Source organism: Chrysemys picta, chromosome 4, assembly GCF_011386835.1.
Source record: "Chrysemys picta bellii isolate R12L10 chromosome 4, ASM1138683v2, whole genome shotgun sequence".
Lineage (NCBI taxonomy): Eukaryota > Metazoa > Chordata > Testudines > Emydidae > Chrysemys > Chrysemys picta.
This window is the reverse complement of record NC_088794.1, coordinates 82,866,615-82,885,958: the sequence shown is the minus strand read 5'-3', so window position 1 is coordinate 82,885,958 and position 19,344 is coordinate 82,866,615. Positions and strand designations below refer to the sequence as shown.

At 47.5% G+C, this 19,344-nt stretch overlaps 1 protein-coding gene across 2 annotated transcripts in view; it reads right to left on the bottom strand.

The window, feature by feature from the left end:
- The window catches only part of CREB3L1 (cAMP responsive element binding protein 3 like 1), a 74,495-nt gene that overhangs the window by 29,795 nt on the left and 25,356 nt on the right, over window positions 1–19,344 (bottom strand). Inside the window, exons 1-2 of one of the 2 annotated variants that reach the window (XM_005302249.5) lie at window positions 9,852–9,991; window positions 1,673–1,901 (exon numbers count right to left, since the gene is read on the bottom strand). In XM_005302249.5, the coding sequence (XP_005302306.2) occupies window positions 1,673–1,865 (193 nt within the window). In that variant the 5' untranslated portion in view covers window positions 1,866–1,901; window positions 9,852–9,991. Of the gene's footprint in view, window positions 1–1,672; window positions 1,902–9,851; window positions 9,992–19,344 lie in introns of those variants that run through there. The other variant, XM_005302248.5, reaches the window with a different exon arrangement.

Below are 19,344 nucleotides of genomic sequence, written 5' to 3'. Positions count from 1 at the left end.
GAGAGAAATCTGGATTTGGGTCCAAATATAAATAGACATTAAAATGCAGAGTTAACCCACACAATTTCAGCATAGGGCTATTGGCCCCAATTCACAGATGGACTAAAATGTGTATCACATTCAAATATGAGCCAGATATAACCCTGGACATGCAGTTTTTTATCCCCTGCATGTGACTGTGTGTATGCCTGCCACAATGATATTTTGTACTCATTCGCTGCACAGAGGTGAATTGCACCCTCTGACTAGTAATGTAAGGCTGGCACAGCACTTCAGTCCTATTGATTTAAGTGGGGTTTAACTGGTGCATAGTCTGCACAAGAGCGATTGTCACCCTCAGGGTCCCAAATATGGCTAGGGTTTCTACAGACATAAGAGAGCCCCAAAGACCTTGCAGTCTAAGCAGAGACATGACAATATATGGAAAGAGGATGCAGGGGAAGAGGTAACGTGTGTAACAGATACAAACTCCTGAGTTCGCTTAGTACAACTGCAAATCTTTGTTTTGTGTTTCACTGCTCCATCCTGTTTGCTTCTCACCCTATCATTATAATCTTTATTCTCATTTGTTTATTTTCAATGTGTGCGTGTGTCAACACACGTGGGTTAAGGTGTGTGTCCTTACCTGTGTGGGTTTTGCTAATTGCCCAAGAATACTTGCTTCTGCTGAGCCCCCCCGCAGGGATGTGTTAGTGTTGAAGTCAGGGACAGGAAACCCTTCTGAATGTTTGAAGGTTAAGGAAAAGCTGTCGGGCCTGATGTTAGGGCCCTTGCTTGGTGACCCTCTGATGTACTGTCTGAGTTATGGGTACTGACCCTAAAGGTGCTGACTGTGTAATTTGCAAAGAAGAGGCAGCAGATGGCAGTTTCTCTCCTTTCTTGGTGTTTGTTATCACAGAGCAGGAATAGTTCCTGGCTATGATGGGGAAACCTCTATCCCAGACCTTGCTCTTGCTAAAAGGAAGGGCTTTCTTCTCCTGTATATACTGAATCAGTGACACAGCTTTTTCAGGCAGCCTGGTGTCCATCAGCTGCCAGGACACCCACACAGTCCCGCAAATTACAGGACTCTCTGTTGGGATTGCTCTAAAAATATCCAGCCATCATGAATTATCCTGAAATGAATTGTTTTAAAAATAGGGTTTGAAATAACTGTTCCTCTCTGTCTTCCTCTAAGTGAGAGCCACTCACAAGGAAGCCACTTAGTTTTCCACATGAGCCAACTGGCTGCAGGCTCCCTGTATGCTCGTGCTCCCTATATCCAGGCCAAACCTCACTGGTAAGCTCCAGGAAGGGACTTGAGTCCAGTGCATCCACTCCCAACTTACCAGGGTCCTATGGAACTGCTGCCTATAGTTTGCCAGGAGCACACAGCGCGCAGAGACACAAACTATAATCATCAGCATGAATAACACACAGCAATAGAAATGAATAATTATATTGTGAGTATAGGAAATGTAAGAAAAAATGTGGACCACATTCATAAAACAACGGACAAATTTATCCGTTGACTAACTGTACTAAGTCAAAGCAGTTAGGCAGTGCCCCAGTGCTGAGGAGCCTGACTTGGGTCAAGCAGGCCCCACCTCTGCTCAAAGACATCAGCTCTTCTAGGACATGCAGTACATCTTTTGGAAACACGGCAATCTGCATATGGGTTTCTTGTGCTCACCATTGGCATTATCTTCAGTCTTGATAGGCATGAGGGGGCTCTGGGGAGCAGAATCTCCACTGAGCGAGTAGCTGTGCTCTGCCTGGATGCCCGGAGTAGGAGGGTCCAAGTCCATGTCCAGTAAAGGGTTCTTTTCAGCCAACATTGGATCATCAAAGAAACTGTTGAAGAGTTCATTGGAGAAATCCTCCATGTTCTCAGAGAAATGATCCAGATGCTCGGAGAAATGCTGAGAAGGAACCAAGTGAAAGAGAATATTATTGTCAGCTCCAGTAGGGGCTAGGGAGCCTGAACTGTGATCAAAACTTCAGCACACACATCATTTGGATGAAAAATAACAATCTCCATCCTTTATTCTGATCAGTGATGATAGCTAGATAAAATCAGCTTTCTATTTATAAGGTAGGGTTCAAATGCTCAATGATATACCTGCCTTTTTATCTATCTATCCTGTACATACCCAACTAGCTATCTCTCTGTCTCCCTTATGTACCCGTCTATCTGTCTATGTAGGGTTTATACCATATACTATTTAGTAGAAGAAAGAGCTCAAGGAAAACTTGTGTGGTAAAAAAATATAAGTACATCAAAATGTGTTCTTCTGAGCCTGTGTTTAGTGACATAAATGTTCCCATGTGTTCTCCAAGCAGCAGTAGGCACCCTGGTACCAAGGATAACAAAACCCAACCACTGATTTCTATCAGTGTGCTCAAACATTAGTGTGATCAAAATAACAGGAAGGCCCCATGTTGTATTTAATTTCCTTTAGGATTTCACAGCCCCTCTGTGGACCCTATGAGAATGTCCTAAGGCCAGTTAACACCTGTGAAATTCTGCTTCCTGATGAAATTTAAACACCACAGATGGCCGCCTGTTAACTGCAAACAATCATTCCACTGACAGCCAATAAATCTGATCCCATGCAGAATCTGTTTCCCCTGAGACATGCACTCCTATTGAGAAGTCAGATCACTAACTTTTCCATTTGATACAACAAAACATTGGTGGGGCAATGAGAAAAACAATGGCTACCCATAGCCAGCTGAAAAGGGATCCCATTTATCAGCAGAGTGATGCTTTTGGGTCAGAGAGAAGAAAGAGAAACATAGATTACGTAGGTGGTCTTAAAAGATCTGGATAGAGCTGACCCAAAGTCAGAGAAGACTAGGCAGGCCAGGAATGGCTGAAGAGGGGAGAATATGGGGTGGGGTGGGGGGCACTGCAAGCAAAATATAGAAATATTGAGAGCAATGGCATGTGTGTGTGTGAGAGAGAGAAAGAGAGAGAGAGCGAGACAGAGGCATACATTACAGCCCTCTGAGTACCAGTGGAAGGAGGCCATGTACCAGGAGGAGCCTGAGAGGGTACAGGCGTGTGTATTCCTTTCATTCTCTAAAAGCAGAGCTGAGGGAGGAGTTGGCCAGGGGACCCCGGATACCACACTCCACTAGTTCCTGTTCCAACAGGAAGGTGTGTTTGTTTTACTTTAGCACAATATCTTTCTGCAAACAGAGCCTTGGCAGTGAGAGGGTTGGGGAGAGGAGCAGGCTGCAGCTGGGCAGCCCCCCTACCTTGCCAGGGAGAAGATGGAGAGAGCAAAGAGAGCAGGGGGGGAGCAGTTTGCAGTTGGTCACACCCTCCCATGCCCCTGCCTTCGATTTGAAAATCAGACAACACAGCAGCACTAAGGAAGCATTGCTCCCTTCCAGCTCTGCAGTCTGCGACTCCTGCTTTCCTCCTGGCACTAGCTTTTCTGTGCCTTTGTTTCCTTCACCCTCACTCCTGTCCTCCCAGTCACCCCAGGGGCAGGCTGACATGAAGCCATCCAAACCTCCCTTGGGATTACAGACAGTATGGAGAGGACTGAGAAGGAGGTACTTTCATTCTAAGCCCTGGTTTTCAGCCACTCACAGGACATTTGGGCACAGTACATTTTCCAAGCTTGTTCTCTGGGAGAGGCAAATTTGGTTCAGTAGCTTAGTAAAACCCACTTGGCCATTTTCAAGGTATCTAGAAGCATTTTTGTGCTTGGATGAGTAACAGAAAACAACTCAAAGTTGCCTTGGGCATAACCCTTTGTGAGGAGAAGGCCACTGAGTCAGTGGAAGACACCTGGTTTACCCATCGGAAGAAGTGAGGTTCTTACCCACGAAAGCTTATGCTCCCAATACTTCTGTTAGTCTTAAAGGTGCCACAGGACCCTATGTTGCTGGTTTACCCAAGTTATCTAACTAGCATTGGGAAAGTAGCATCTCTGCCTCTTCCTGCGTGTCTGGGGGCTGCACTGCTCGGAACATTGGCTCTAAAAAGCACACATTCATACAGATGCTGCTGCACCTGCCCTGTGTCTTTTCTTTTTTAAATGAAACAAGCAAACTCAGTGTAAGAAAGGATGATAGTGTAGTCATAAGGGTGGGAATGTAAGTAGAAAAGTGAAAGAATCCAGAGTTCTGACATACCAGGCTCCCTCCAAGGTGAGCAAATATACAAAAGAACAAATCCACAGTCAAACCTACCTATGTGCTGAGGGCTGGAGGAACAGCTGCTGTGGGAATCATCAATGACTTTTCTGTGAGTTTCAAATCTCCTCCATAACTTTGTATTAACAAAAGGGATGAGGGTGGGGAGAGAATCAGGGAGAAGTTGCACTGAATCGTGCAGTAATTTCACATAAAATCCTCATATCTGCATCCCAACTCCAGTTAGAACAAGGATCCCTGATCACACCATGATCTCCCAAGTAGAGGATAAACAGAGGAGGTATGATGGCATGACACCCACTGGAGGAGGGTTATTTACAGGTTATAAATGAGGGAAGGGGAGATTTTTTCTTAATTTCACAGCTGTTTGGCTCAAACACCAACATTTTTCAAAACAGCCATTGATTTAGGGCACTTTTTCTTTTGGGCACCCAAAAATTAAAGGGACTCAGAATGAGTGGCCACTTTTGAAAATGTGGCTACAGATGTCAAAGCTGTCATTACAGAGATGCAAGAGGGCTGCTTCAAGCTACCACTTTTCCTCCAGGGATGTTAGCTAACTTGTACAGTGAGGAGAGAACTGGAGGTGGGAGAGATAAAGGGGTCCATACCTGCTCTGCAGATCCAAAAGGCAATAATATCAGGTGGTGCAAACCTGGCATTGGCCACTGTTGGAAGACAGGATACTGGGCTAGATGGACCTTTGGTCTGACCCAGTATGGCCGTTCTTATGATTCTGATCCTTCAGCAGGTGTAAATATTCTAACTGCCTGTTCACCAGTGCTGCTCCCTTTCATCTCTACCAAACACTCATTTACCAGCTCAGGACTAATCTAGGGTGTCTCTGAGTGAGGATAGCAGACAGGGTTTTGGAGCGGAGCCCGGAGCTGGAGCCCGGAGCAGCTCCGAAGCAATGGAGCTGCAGGTTTTTGCCTAGAGCTGGAGTGGAGGTGGAGCACAGTTCCAAAGCCCTGGTAGCAGAGATAAGAGAATGCGGTGTTTAAGGTAGGTCAGTCTCTGAGATTGGGGATAATTACAGTTATTATCAAAGATGGCACCAGGGATCAGACTCCCGTAAATGGCAAGTGCACACAGAAAAATCAGATTTGTAAATTGTTATTTTTACCCAGAAAAGCTGACAGGGGCTCAGAGGCAAGAAATGGGTGGATTGGGGGCAGGGAGGGAAAGGAAGGAGAGATAAAGGGGAGGCAGAGCCAATACAGGTGATAACACCACTTTACAATTGGACATATCTATATTGGAGATGACTGGGCAGTGAACTGCCCAGTCACAGAAGTGCTGTTGTGTCCCTCTTGATGGGCTTTGGTCTCCCATGCTGCCAACACATAAAATTAGCTTGGAGATAAATTTCTAAGCAGTACATTTATCCATGTTCATCTGGCAAAATGATAAAATAGAGTCTGTGTGTCCAGATCCTTTGGTGATGGGCATCCTGGATCCTGTGGTAATGGGCAGTCTAGAGCCTTTGGTGATGGACGCCTCTGAAACACATCTAATAAATACATATACAACTAACACAGGATGCCCAAACTCTATCCCCCTGAGGCCTCCACTGGCATCTGGCCAAGAGCCAGAGAGCTGCATCTAATTTGCACAGAAGGCTGCAGATTTACAACTACCCTCATCTTTAATTTGGAGAAGCCCTAGGGAAACTACAGAAGCCGGTATACAATGTGACCACTTGGGTCAGAAAGGAGCATTGCATATTGGGGTCTGTAGTCTCTGCAGACCACACCTCCATATTAAAGAGGAGGACCTCTGTGGACCACATTGTAGAAGTCCCTGGACTAGACTTTGTATAGACTTTACTTAATGCTCTGGCAGTAAGGAGATCAATAGAGCAAAGGCCAGAAACACACAATTTAAGAGTGAGGCCTAAGGAAGGAATTCATAAAGGCTTGGCTATGAATGAAGATGGGGATAATAAGGAGATGCACAGAACAGGCTCAGAGTCCCACAGCATCTTCCTAGTCTAGAATCTCCTTCTGGGACCATCTTCTTCCTGCTAGGAGAGACCTGCCAAGTCTCCCATGGGATTCAGCTGTGATATGATGAAGAATTCTGCAGTGAACTTCACATAGCTAGAATCTCCCTCATGATTTTTTGAAATCACCTTCTTATAAACGGTCCCAGTTAAAGCCAGCTAGGAAATGTGATCTTCATCAACCCAGTCCAAAGGGAGGGACGTGAAATTGACTTGGAGAAAACTTCTTCCAGATAGGCTCCAAAGCTAACAGCTCACTCTCCGTTCACATCATTCCCTCCTGCTATCTCCCCCTCCCTTTCATGCTCTCCTTCTTTCTCATTCCCTTTGACCATGCTCTGCAGCCAAGAAATATCACGAGATATATTTCCAAAGCGGTACTGCCAATGAGCGGTCAGGAAGGGGGCAGCCAAGGGACAGCAGCCCCATGGTGATGATGTGCAGGATTTCCTGATCCAAACCACGGTCTCTGGCACCCCTCCCCCTCAACACTGTTCCATGGAGATGGGATATGCATGTATGCATGTGTGTGCTGGAGCCACAGAGCAGCCTATCTCCAAACACAGCTATCCCAAAAGCATCTCTGAGATCACAGGAAAATCTGCTCAAGTTAAGACAACTCATCAGCAAGGAGAGAGTGTGAGTCTTTGAGACACTGGCTCCTGCACCCTCCCAAGCCTGGTGACTGACACATGCATTGAATAATCCAAACATGTTTCCACCACATGTTTTCACCCAGACCTCACATTCAGAGTTGCTTGAATGTCAAGCTCCATGTGTTTGTGCCTCTCATGTAAAGAGCCCCTTCCTCGTATACAAGAGTTACCTTGGGAGCTAGCATAAGACATCTAAATGTGAGCTCTCCATTTCCCCCACCTCAACAGTCACCCGAGCTTGGACCCTCATCTCTCTCCTCCGCCAGCCCCGCTATTGTGGGCTCTCCCCTCCCCATCTTTTATTGAGCTGCTTTGGGACAATCTCCCTTCAGATTCAGTTCAGTTCTCACAGCCTTGTCACTGCTGCTATGAAACTCAGTGGTTTCACTCCAAAGAGGAACCAGCAAAGAGCCAGTTCAGGGGAGCTGTAGCCCAAATCCAGGAGTTTAAGACCTTTGTAGGATGGAGGTATTGCACATGTTGGCAGACTAGCAAATGCGGAGGGGATTCTTCTAAGTTTTCTCTTTTATTTTTTAAATATTTTTCCTCTCTGCTTGCCAAGATAAATCTCCCATTCCAGCTGTGACAGCTGCATTTCCTTTCTCTGCTTTCACTGAGGAATGAAGCCTCTGCACTCCAGCTTCACAGCAGAGATTTCCTATTCATTCCAAGAAAGAAGAGCCACATGCTCCAGCCAGTCCTTTCACTCTCTTAAAAATGTGGTGAATTTTAGTGCTCATGAAAGTGAAGTGCTAACAAGAGCCAGGCAGAGTGTGGGCAGATGCTATGCAAGCTTTCCTCTCACAATGCAGTCAATGCATCTCCATCCTGACCTTCAATCCCTCCTGCCATCGTAGTCCGGACCTCTAAACAGCTATACCAATGCACTTCAGTCTTGATCTGCAGACCAGCTATCCCAGTCTAGCCCCTCCCCAACATGCACCTCCATCCTAACCTGCAGCTCCCTGCTATTCCAGTCCTTTCCCACAGCTCTGCCAATACACCTCGGTGCTAACCCACAATTCTCCATGCTATTCCAGTCCTGGCTATCTATGCAGCCCAGCTGAAACACTTCAATACAATTGATTGGGATCTGCTGACCCCACTGCTATGCCAGGCCCTCAATTCTGATCTGCAGCACCACCTGCTATTCCAGCCTTCAATCTTTCCCAGAGATTGCCAAACATGACCAGTTTTTCTGTAATCGTTTTTAGTGGCAAGACTTCAGAAAACATCCAAATCCCTGACACACTGCACTTTCAGAAGGCTGACCGTACAGCTCTAGAGCCTGTACCAAAGTTTGTCATTAAAATTAACAGATAAGCGTGGGAGGAGAGGAGTTTCACACCATCACAAACAATGCCGGGGGTCCAATCCCTCACAGTAGAGGTATGATATTTACTTCTTTTCAACCTGTAATGTATTTTGAAACTTAGATGGAAGGTGCTTGTGTTTTTATTCCTTGGCTGTGGCCCCTGTCCCTGACATTTCATGGAATCACAGTGAATATCATGCACATTTCATTACAAAAGCTCCTTCCATAAAATATCTGTGTCAAGGGCCTGGATTTACAATTTCTAGAGATAGGTGCCATGTGTCCTGCTAGGGATGATGCAGACTCCAGATAATCAGAGGAAAGTGTTCAGTAAACTGGGGCAGGATAACCCGCTACCCCAGATATCATAGAGAGGAAGTGGCAGTTGTTAGAAACGTCATACTACTCTTACCCAGGATCTCTTCTGGATAGTAATGATTCCTCTGCACTTTGGCCACATAAAACTAGAAGAGATCAGTTTCCAGCTAATAACTGATTCATTTATTTATTTTACAAATGTTTTCAATAACAATTTTTTTTCTTAAACAATATGCCCATCTGAGGTACATATGTGATTCCAACAATGTAATATACCTCACAACACTCCTCAGAGAGGTAAGGTAGTGCTATATTCTGCATTTTATAGATGGGGAACTGAGGCACAGGGAGGCTACAGCCTTCTCTGCACTGGCAGCAGCCTGTAGGGTACGTATAGCTTGACACTAGAGTGACAAGCAAGCTGTATCCATTTTGGTGAGTAGCTGCGAAAGGCTCTGGGAGGGAGCAGGCAATGGGGAAAGGCTCTGGCAGCAGAGAGCAGTTACTAGAGACTTTCCTCACTGCCTTCCCCCTGCCAGAGCCTTAGCCCCTACTGGATGCTTTCCGTGGGGTGGGGAAAGGTTCCAGCAGCTCCCTGCAGTGAGGAAAGGCTTCAGCAGCACAGAGGCATTGGGATGCTAACCTGATACAAACAGCAATGTAGATGGAGGAGGCACTGCTTGGGCACGTAGAGAGCCGTACGTATCCTAAGGTTCCGGTGGGTCTTTACTCACTTAAGCAATGCCTCACTGCAGGGGCGCTGGAACCGTGAGGTGGGCATGGCCCTCCCACTTTTTAACGTGGGCATAGTTTGTGGGGCATAGGGCTTCATTGCCCACCCAAACTTCAAGCCTCGGGCAGGTGCATTGATCAGCTCCCGCACCATGAAGCGCAGCGGCTGCCAGCATCACCAGCCTCTTCCCTTAGCCCCTACTCACTATGAGGCCCTCCATTTGCCCTGGGCAGCATGCCCTGAGGGTAGGGACCCAGGCTGGGAACTCAGGCATTCCGCCCTCCCACCCAGGACTGGTGGAGGATCTAGGGCTTCCCACATATGCCTGTGCTCCCTGGGCAGCTCTTACCACTGCCCAGCTCCAGCTTTCCACCTGACCAGGGGGTGGGTCCTCTGGGGGAAAGAGGAGGAGCACGGGGGTGGGAGCCTCATTCCTCCCCCGAACTGCTACCATGGTTCTGGGTAGCCATAGCCTAAGTGACTTGCCCAAGATCACAGAGGAAATCTGTGGTGGCCCAGGGAATCAAACCCGAGTTCTAGGCTAGTGTCCTAACCATCCTGCCCTGCTTGGGCTCCCTTGGAACATGAGCAGACTACCTTTACTCTGCCTTGGGGCATTGGGCCAGTTCAGCCTCCTACTCAGACCGCGAGAGAGGGCGGGAGACCCCTCACCTGAGACGTTTAACACTGGACCAGGCACATAAGGAGAGACCGTGGCGACCAATCGTGCGCTGGGGCTACCGCACCAAGTCATTTCCACCTCGCAGCTCTGAGCCTACAAGAGCGGGGCCGGGAGGCTGCTGCCAGGGGGCGAAGGAAAGCTGAGGAGAGGTGGGAAGAAAGAAGGGCAAGAACAGGACGCGAGGAGAAAGGGGAAACGGGCAGTAGGGAGGGCTAGCGAGCTACAGGACCAAGGAGCTCTGCTGGAACCCACCCCAGCCCCGGGGCCTGCAAAGGGTTAATCTACGTCCTGAAGAGGCCTTCTAAAGAACACAATGAGGAAGCTGACAGCCCATTGGACAGCTCCGAGGGACCCAGGGCCAATGGGGAAGCGCCTGCCAGCCGAGCAGCTGTTCGGCGATGATGAGCTGTGCCGATCAAGAGGAGTGCAGGGTTAGAACGGAGCTGCTCGCCGCGCGCTCGCAGGCCGAGCGGGGCCCGGGCCGGCCCGCACGTGCAGCTCGCACGGGGGCAGCCGGCCCGGCCCGAGGTTGTGCGAGGGGATGCGCTTCTGCCGCTGCCCTGCGGGGCCTACTTGGGGCGGGAAGCGACCGGCGCTCTGCTTTCCCTTTGGTCCCAGGGCCGCTGTCACCGCAGTTAGCCGGCCCCCCAGCGCTCTTTGCCTTTGTCACGCCGGCTCCTGGAGTCAGAGGGTGCGAGGCACCCCGGCAGACAGCCCGCCCGCGCAAGGCTTGTGCCCCCCCCCCGCCACATCTCACGCCGGGATTCGGGTGCTCTGCCCAGGGTAAGCGTGACCTGGGGAAAGCTGGATGGGGCACAAGCACCTCTCTGGGTTCCTGTATCACGTTCACCACTGTAGTAGCTGAGCACCTCACTGAGTCATCACTACCTCTTATAAATAGGGTGCCACTTCCCCCAGGCCACCTAGGACCACGAATGGGGCACAGCCCTTCACAGGGTGGGATTAAGGGGGGAGAAATCCCCCCTTTAGCGAGCAAGTGGGGCAAGTGTCCAAGAGGAGGAAATTCTCCTCCCTTTTGCTTCAGATTTCCATGTTCCAGCTGTCTGTGCTGTGAATCATAGTGTGATAAAACAGGCGAGCCCAGCAGGTCCCCACGCACAGGATGGGGGTATTCCTACAGAGAATGCTGCTGCCCGCAGCCTGAATTCAGAGCCTGTTGGGGAGATGTAGTTGGTGCATGGTATTTTCATGGTCAGACAAGCTATTGCCTCATTTTCATACAAAGAGACCTTGGCCTCCCCAAGGCCCATGAGTCTGTGCCTTTGAGTCATTGTGTTTGTGTAGGGGTGGAGTGGGAATGGAGCCACACGGATTCATACAACAGATCCACTAACCAGCTGCAAACTGCTAAAACTAACTCAGCCACCCAACTCTTCAAACCAGCATGGCTAGCTCTGAGTTTCCTGGCAGACATTGGGATCTGGACATGGTTGGGTCTAAACAGAACCATCTCTGGTCTCCATCTGCTTCACTAAAACCAATTACAAATCAATTTGGATCATGTGTGGCAGTCTGAAGCCCAGGGCATCTGGGAGCATTGTTGCTATCATGAAGGAAATACAGAAGGCTGGAGGGTGACTGCCCCACTCCATAGAGAACACTTCCCAGGTTACTCAATTCCCAACTCCCATTGACTAACTAACCTGACCCAATGCAAGAGAATGTTAGAAATGTCACTTCACACAAACCCACATCAGAGCCGCCTTCTTCCAAAGCTACACTCAGATGGTCACAGAACCTAATTCTAGTTCTCTCTTTCCCTGGGGCTGCATTCAGAGGACAGTCATACAAATAATAATCATACAGTACAAGTCTTCCCCTCTTTGTGCTGTACAAACATGAAACAGTTAATCCAGGCATGAGATAGGAGGGGGGCATAGAAATCCAGTTCAGATTCTTTCACTGCTGGACCTGTACCAGACTTCAGTGCTGCCAGGCTCTTGCTTTGTTAGTTTTTTTTTTTTAAAGGATTCAAGTCCAGAGCACACCTGGGAGTGTTTTGAACTTGTCACACACATACAATCTGCACAAGGTCCCAGTGCTGGCCTGTCTGTAGCCCTTGCTCTCAGCCCCAGGCCACCCATGCAATACCAGTTTATCTGGGTTCCAGGACCACCTTTTAGTTCTGGTGACAAAGCTTTCTGTGTTCTGACTCAGTTTGCTGATCAAACACTGGAGCTCAGAGACTCAGTAGCAGAATCCCCAAACCATCTCAAATTATGCTTCACATGAGATTCTTCCAGGTTACTGATGCACCCAGTCCCCATGTATCAGACCTAACTAGGAATCGGACTCTGATCCTCTGATTCCCAGTATGATTTGGTCTCAGTACTTCATCCCTTCATGTTTCTGACTTTTTGCCCAGTTCTCTCTGGCTGTTTTTAATGAGTGTCTAAGAAGAGACAATTCCAGTCTGGGATCTCTGTCGACTTAGCACTTTGGTACTCACTCATTCCACAGTTTGCATCTCCATCTGTGGCAGACACAGAGGTTTACTATTCACTACCTCCTCCCTCACAACCCCCAATGGAAAAATCAGCTGATGGAATGCACAATATTGTTAAAAACACGAGCACACACACACACAATACAGACCACATCAAAACCATGTGGCCAGAATCAGTCATGCAATGCTAACCTTAAACTTTTCACATCCTTCACTGGGGAGGAATTTTGAGAGACAACCAGGCACTTGGGGGTGGTTGGGTTTGTTTTTTAACTTTATGTTTTTGTCCCCAAAACAAAAGGAATAAGGAAAATGTATAAATCACACTCTGATTGGCTCTCCCAGCACCTCCAACAGAGGCACTAAAAGTGCCTGCTATTACAGTCCCAGAGAAATCTAAGTCCACCAACATCTCCCTGCCTCACATCAGGCCTCAGCTTGCTTTGTGTAAATGTGTTTGACAACTGGCCATGTTGGTTTTGCTGCAGGGAGCAGAGTCCCAGAAACTGCGAGTATCCAAGAGGCTAAAAGCATCCTGGTAGGTGTGTGATGCTGTGGGTGTGGGGCAGAGCCCCCCAAACTGAAGGTACCAAAAGGATTGGTATCACAGTAGTATGATAACCTGTGCACCATGGGGAACACTTGCACCAAACCTATGCCAAATTTCTCTAATGCAGACAAGGCCCATATGCTTTTTGTACAGTGGATATAGCTGGGAAGTCTAGTTTGCCAGCTGCAAGGAGCTACCTGAGTCTGCAGAGTCCTGAACAGAGACAGGGAACTCTCCATTCCAGTCATCAGCATCCTGAAGGACGGAAGAAGGAATCCCTGCTCTTTCCTGCTACCTTCACTCCATATATAGTTCATACAAAACAAAAGCCAAAATTCTGCCCTGGATTACAACTCATTGTAACCTAATGGGGTATAAAGTCAAAGCAGAACTTGACCCACACACTCGAGGGAGCACAACCTTGTTATTCCAAAGTGAAGCATTTAGACAAATGGGAGTGATCCCTCCCCTAAGTTAGGAGTGTAACCCCACTTTGGTTATCCAGGAATCTTGCCTTCATAGGATTTAGCTGTGAAGACTTGAGCTTTGAGAACTCAGGATATCTGTCAATTAAAAATTCTAGCATTCTTTATTTATGGCTATTAATGCCAATAGTATATTCTTATCTCAATCAGCTCTTGTGAGCAGAGCTTCTGCAGAATGACTTGTGTTTCTCTGTGCAGCACTCCATAATGAGACTACAGAAACCCCCACAGATATTTCATTATTCTCTATCCCCTTACTAGTCCAGGCCCCGAAAGAGACTTAATGCCAGCAACAGTTTTGAGAGGAAGCAGATCTGTAATACTCATCACTACCCATCAGTAATGGACATCCTCAGCCCCCTCACTAGGGTTAATGCAGATGCCCTAGCTCTTAGGAGTAGCTTAACAGTCTCAACAAAAGGTTTTTAACAGACTCACTAGAATCCCAAGTGTAAATGCTGAAGGGGTCAACTGAGCCACCAGCCTTTAGAGGCAGATAAGGTGAATTCTATGCCACTGTATGTGTGATGAGATCTTAAAAAGCATGGTTCTGTTTGTAGCCAGGGGAGAGTCCAGAGCTCTTTTGGTAAGATATGGGGTTTATCTTGATGTCTTTTGCCAAAATTTCTCCTCCCCTCTCTGGTGTACAAAGTGTGTTGGTTGGCTGATGCATCCCCCTCGAGGTGGCTCTATGATGGTGGTGCTGTGCAGTTAGTCAAGTGCTTTGGGACGGGTTGCAATGAAAAGCTAGAGGAATGTAAGGAACGGGATTATCCTTATTAACAATTCATCAGCTCATAGGAAGTGCCTGTCTTTCAAATCCAACTCTGCTACATCTTCATCTCCTCCCAGACACTTTCCCTTAAAAAAATATCCCAAACAGCTCCCTCCCCAGGGCTCTCAAAGACGCTGCAGCCAAAAAGCAACCAGAGTTCTGTTGTGATGCACATCTGCATAAAATGTCACTATGCAGCCTGCAAAAGAAGCCAGCCCCCAAACTGCAAACCTACAGACAAACCCTGCAGGTCTGCCCAGAGAGCTTAAGGAAAACTTCTGCCTGATGAATAGCAGCAATCAAAATGTTAGGATACATGAGGTAAAGGATGGGCAATAATACTGAGAATAATAATATTCCAGGTTCTGAATCAATTGTAGGGGGTCATCTGAAATATTGTGTTCAGTTTTTGCCACCCTGTCGCCAAAAGGCTAGGGCAGAATAAAAAGAGTCCAGATACAGTGTAGACATATAAGTGATTAGAGGCCTGGAGAGAGTTTCATATGAGGAGAGATTGAAAAGATTGGGACTGCTTAGAGAAGACACAAGAGATGATATGTTAGAGGTATACAAAATAATGGATGTTCTAATAAAGGTAAATCAGGATCTCCTATTCACTTTTTATTATAATTCATGTAGGTGGAGACATTGAAGGAAACTGAAAGACAACAAATTTTAAACAAATAAAAGGAATTACTTTTTACTCAGTGAAAAATAGCATGTGGAACTAACTGCCACAATATATCAATGGAGCCAAGATCTTAATAGGGTTCAGAGGATTAGACATTTCATAGAATCATAGAATATCAGAGTTGGAAGGGACCTCAAGAGGTCATCTAGTCCAACCCCCTGCTCAAAGCAGGACCAATTCCCAGCTAAATCATCCCAGCCAGGGCTTTGTCAAGCCGGGCCTTAAAAACCTCCAAGGAAGGAGACTCCACCACCTCCCTAGGTAACGCATTCCAGTGTTTCACCACCCTCCTAGTGAAATAGTTTTTCCTGATATCCAACCTGGACCTCCCCCACCGCAACTTGAGACCATTGCTCCTTGTTCTGTCATCTGCCACCACTGAGAACAGCCGAGCTCCATCCTCTTTGGAACCCCCCTTCAGGTAGTTGAAGGCTGCTATCAAATCCCCCCTCATTCTTCTCTTCTGGAGACTAAACAATCCTAGTTCTCTCAGCCTCTCCTCGTAAGTCATGTGCTCCAGACCCCTAATCATTTTTGTTGCCCTCCGCTGGACTCTTTCCAATTTTTCCACATCCTTCTTGTAGTGTGGGGCCCAAAACTGGACACAGTATTCCAGATGAGGCCTCACCAATGTCGAATAAAGGGGAACGATCACGTTCCTCGATCTGCTGGCAATGCCCCTACTTATACAGCCCAAAATGCCGTTAGCCTTCTTGGCAACAAGAGCACACTGTTGACTCATATCCAGCTTCTCATCCACTGTGACCCCTAGGTCCTTTTCAGCAGAACTGCTACCTAGCCATTCGGTCCCTAGTCTGTAGCAGTGCATGGGATTCTTCCGTCCTAAGTGCAGGACTCTGCACTTGTCCTTGTTGAACCTCATCAGGTTTTTTTCTGCCCAATCCTCTAATTTGTCTAGGTCCCTCTGTATCCGATCCCTACCCTCTAGTGTATCTACCACGCCTCCTAGTTTAGTGTCATCTGCAAACTTGCTGAGAGTGCAGTCCACACCATCCTCCAGATCATTAATAAAGATATTAAACAAAACCGGCCCCAGGACCGACCCTTGGGGCACTCCACTTGAAACCGGCTGCCAACTAGACATGGAGCCATTGATCACTACCCGTTGAGCCGACGATCTAGCCAGCTTTCTATCCACCTTACAGTCCATTCATCCAGCCCATACTTCTTTAACTTGGTGGCAAGAATACTGTGGGAGACAGTATCAAAAGCTTTGCTAAAGTCAAGAAATAACACATCCACTGCTTTCCCCTCATCCACAGAGCCAGTTATCTCATCATAGAAGGCAATTAGGTTAGTCAGGCACGACTTCCCCTTCGTGAATCCATGCTGACTGTTCCTGATCACTTTCCTTTCCTCTAAATGTTTCATAATTGATTCCTTGAGGACCTGCTCCATAATTTTTCCAGGGACTGAGGTGAGGCTGACTGGCCTGTAGTTCCCCGGATCCTCCTTCTTCCCTTTTTTAAAGATGGGCACTACATTAGCCTTTTTCCAGTCATCTGGGACCTCCCCCGATCGCCATGAGTTTTCAAAAATAATGGCTAATGGCTCTGCAATCTCACCCGCCAACTCCTTTAGCACCCTCGGATGCAGCGCATCCGGCCCCATGGACTTGTGCACGTCCAGTTTTTCTAAATAGTCCCGAACCACTTCTTTCTCCACAGAGGGCTGGTCACCTTCTCCCCATGCTGTACTGCCCAGTGCAGCAATCTGGGAGCTGACCTTGTGCGTGAAGACAGAGGCAAAAAAATCATTGAGTACATTAGCTTTTTCCACATCCTCGGTCACTAGGTTGCCTCCCTCATTCAGTAAGGGGCCCACACTTTCCTTGATTTTCTTCTTGTTGCTAACATACCTGAAGAAACCCTTCTTGTTACTCTTAACATCTCTTGCTAACTGCAACTCCAAGTGTGATTTGGCCTTCCTGATTTCACTCCTGCACGCCTGAGCAATATTTTTATACTCCTCCCTGGTCATTTGTCCAATCTTCCACTTCTTATAAGCCTCTTTTTTGCGTTTAAGATCAGCAAGGATTTCACTGTTTAGCCAAGCTGGTCGCCTGCCATATTTACTATTCTTTCTACACATCGGGATGGTTTGTTCCTGCAACCTCAATAAGGATTCTTTAAAATACAGCCAGCTCTCCTGGACCCCTTTGCCCTTCATGTTATTCTCCCAGGGGATCCTGCCCATCTGTTCCCTGAGGGAGTCAAAGTCTGCTTTTCTGAAGTTCAGGGTCCATATTCTGCTGCTCTCCTTTCTTCCTTGTGTCAGGATCCTGAACTCAACCATCTCATGGTCACTGCCTCCCAGGTTCCCATCCACTTTTGCTTCCCCTACTAGTTCTTCCCTGTTTGTGAGCAGCAGGTCAAGAAAAGCTTTGCCCCTAGTTGGTTCCTCCAGCACTTGCACCAGGAAATTGTCCCCTACGCTTTCCAAAAATTTCCTGGATTGCCTGTGCACCGCTGTATTGCTCTCCCAGCAGATATCAGGGTGATTAAAGTCTCCCATGAGAACCAGGGCCTGCGATCTAGCAACTTCTGCTAGTTGCCAGAAGAAAGCCTCGTCCACCTCATCCCCCTGGTCTGGTGGTCTATAGCAGACTCCAACCACGACATCACCCTTGTTGCTCCCACTTCTCAACTTTATCCAGAGACTCTCAGGTTTTTCTGCAGTATCATACCGGAGCTCTGAGCAGTCATACTCCTCTCTTACATACAACGCAACTCCCCCACCTTTTCTGCCCTGCCTGTCCTTCCTGAACAGTTTATATCCATCCATGACAGTACTCCAGTCATGTGAGTTATCCCACCAAGTCTCTGTTATTCCAATCACAAAAATTAATGGAGATATCCCATCTCCTAGAACTGGAAGGGACCTTGAAAGGTCATCGAGTCCAGCCCCCTGCCTTCACTAGCAGGACCAAGTACTGATTTTGCCCCAGATCCCTAAGTGGCCCCCTCAAGGATTGAACTCACAACCCTGGGTTTAGCAGGCCAATGCTCAAACCACTGAGCTATCCCTCCCCCGAAAATTAATGGAGATATCCCATCTCCTAGAACTGGAAGGGACCTTGAAAGGTCATCGAGTCCAGCCCCCTGCCTTCACTAGCAGTGTCCAAGTACTGATTTTGCCCCAGATTCCCAAGTGGCCCCCTCAAGGATTGAACTCACAACCCTGGGTTTAGCAGGCCAATGCTCAAACCACTGAGCTATCCGTCCATTTATATGGATAATGAGAACATCCACAGTTACATTAAGTAATATTAAAAATAAGATAAAAAGATATACAGCTTTCTGCTTCTGCACATTAACCAACCACTAGTTGATGGGGTAGGAAGAAACTTCCCTTATGAACAGCTTATTCCATAATTGTCACTTTTTGCATCTTCCTCTGAAGCATTTGGTACTGGCTGATACTGAAGCTAGGCTTCTGGAGTAGGTGGACCATTGATCTTATCTGGTACAGCAACTCCCATGTTCCTATGAGCCTGTTGTTCCACACAGTGTGGGGAAGGAGGGACACAATACAGTAAGAACACAGGACTGGGAGATAGAGGGAAACTGTTTTGGGTGGAAAATTTGTTTTTCCTTTATCATTAGATTCAATTTTCTCATTCAACCCGTTTCTCTCAATACCCAAGGAGTGAATCAGAAACAATCCCTATCCTGCCCCAGGGTAGGTCCCAGAAGAGCAATGGAGGAAGCAGGCTTTTGAGGTGGAAGACAGCACTATGCTATTCAGTTCAGAAAACTCAGGCGTTAACACCACACACTGCTGGTGGCTTTGAACCCTGATCCTTCATGAAGGGCAACCCCAGACCAAGAAGGTCTGGACCAGAAAGGAGAGAACTTGTGATTCGCAGCTGAGAGGCTTTCACCCAAAATTGCGAGAGAAGTCAAGCCATGCTGCTGGAAAACTCTTCAATGGGCAGACTGAGAGGGAGCTGCCCCCAGCACCTTTATGTAACTAACAGATTGAATAGGGTCTCACCAGGTGCTAAATTGTTTATGGCTTTAAGGCTGTGATATGCACAAGCATCACGGCAAGGGGGGAGCTCTCTGTGAGGCTGGAGCGGGAGGTAAATGTGTCTCTAGCTCTGCAGTGTTCATGCTTCTGGGCATGGGCTTTTTTCAAAGTGACGGCTTGGAATGCAGATTTCTGACCTGCTGCCAGTAACCCAATGGAAAGTCTGTGCCCTGAAAAACAGATAGGAAATTTAACTTTAACTTGTACTTTGAGGGTATCATTTTCACCTCAGCATCAGAGCTGGAGATGTGAGAGTCTGGAGAAAGCAGAACAAAGTTAATATCCTTCTAGCCGCAGCAAGGTGATGGGCCCTCTATGTCAGGTTGCTGTTCACTGTTGGGGCATGCGGGGGGCTAACCCCAAGGCTAATTCCATTCTCACCCACAAGCAAGGCTGTGGTGCTAACTGGTGGCAGCAGGAGGATAGGGGAAATTCATAGTTCTGTGAAAAAAGCATTGTTCC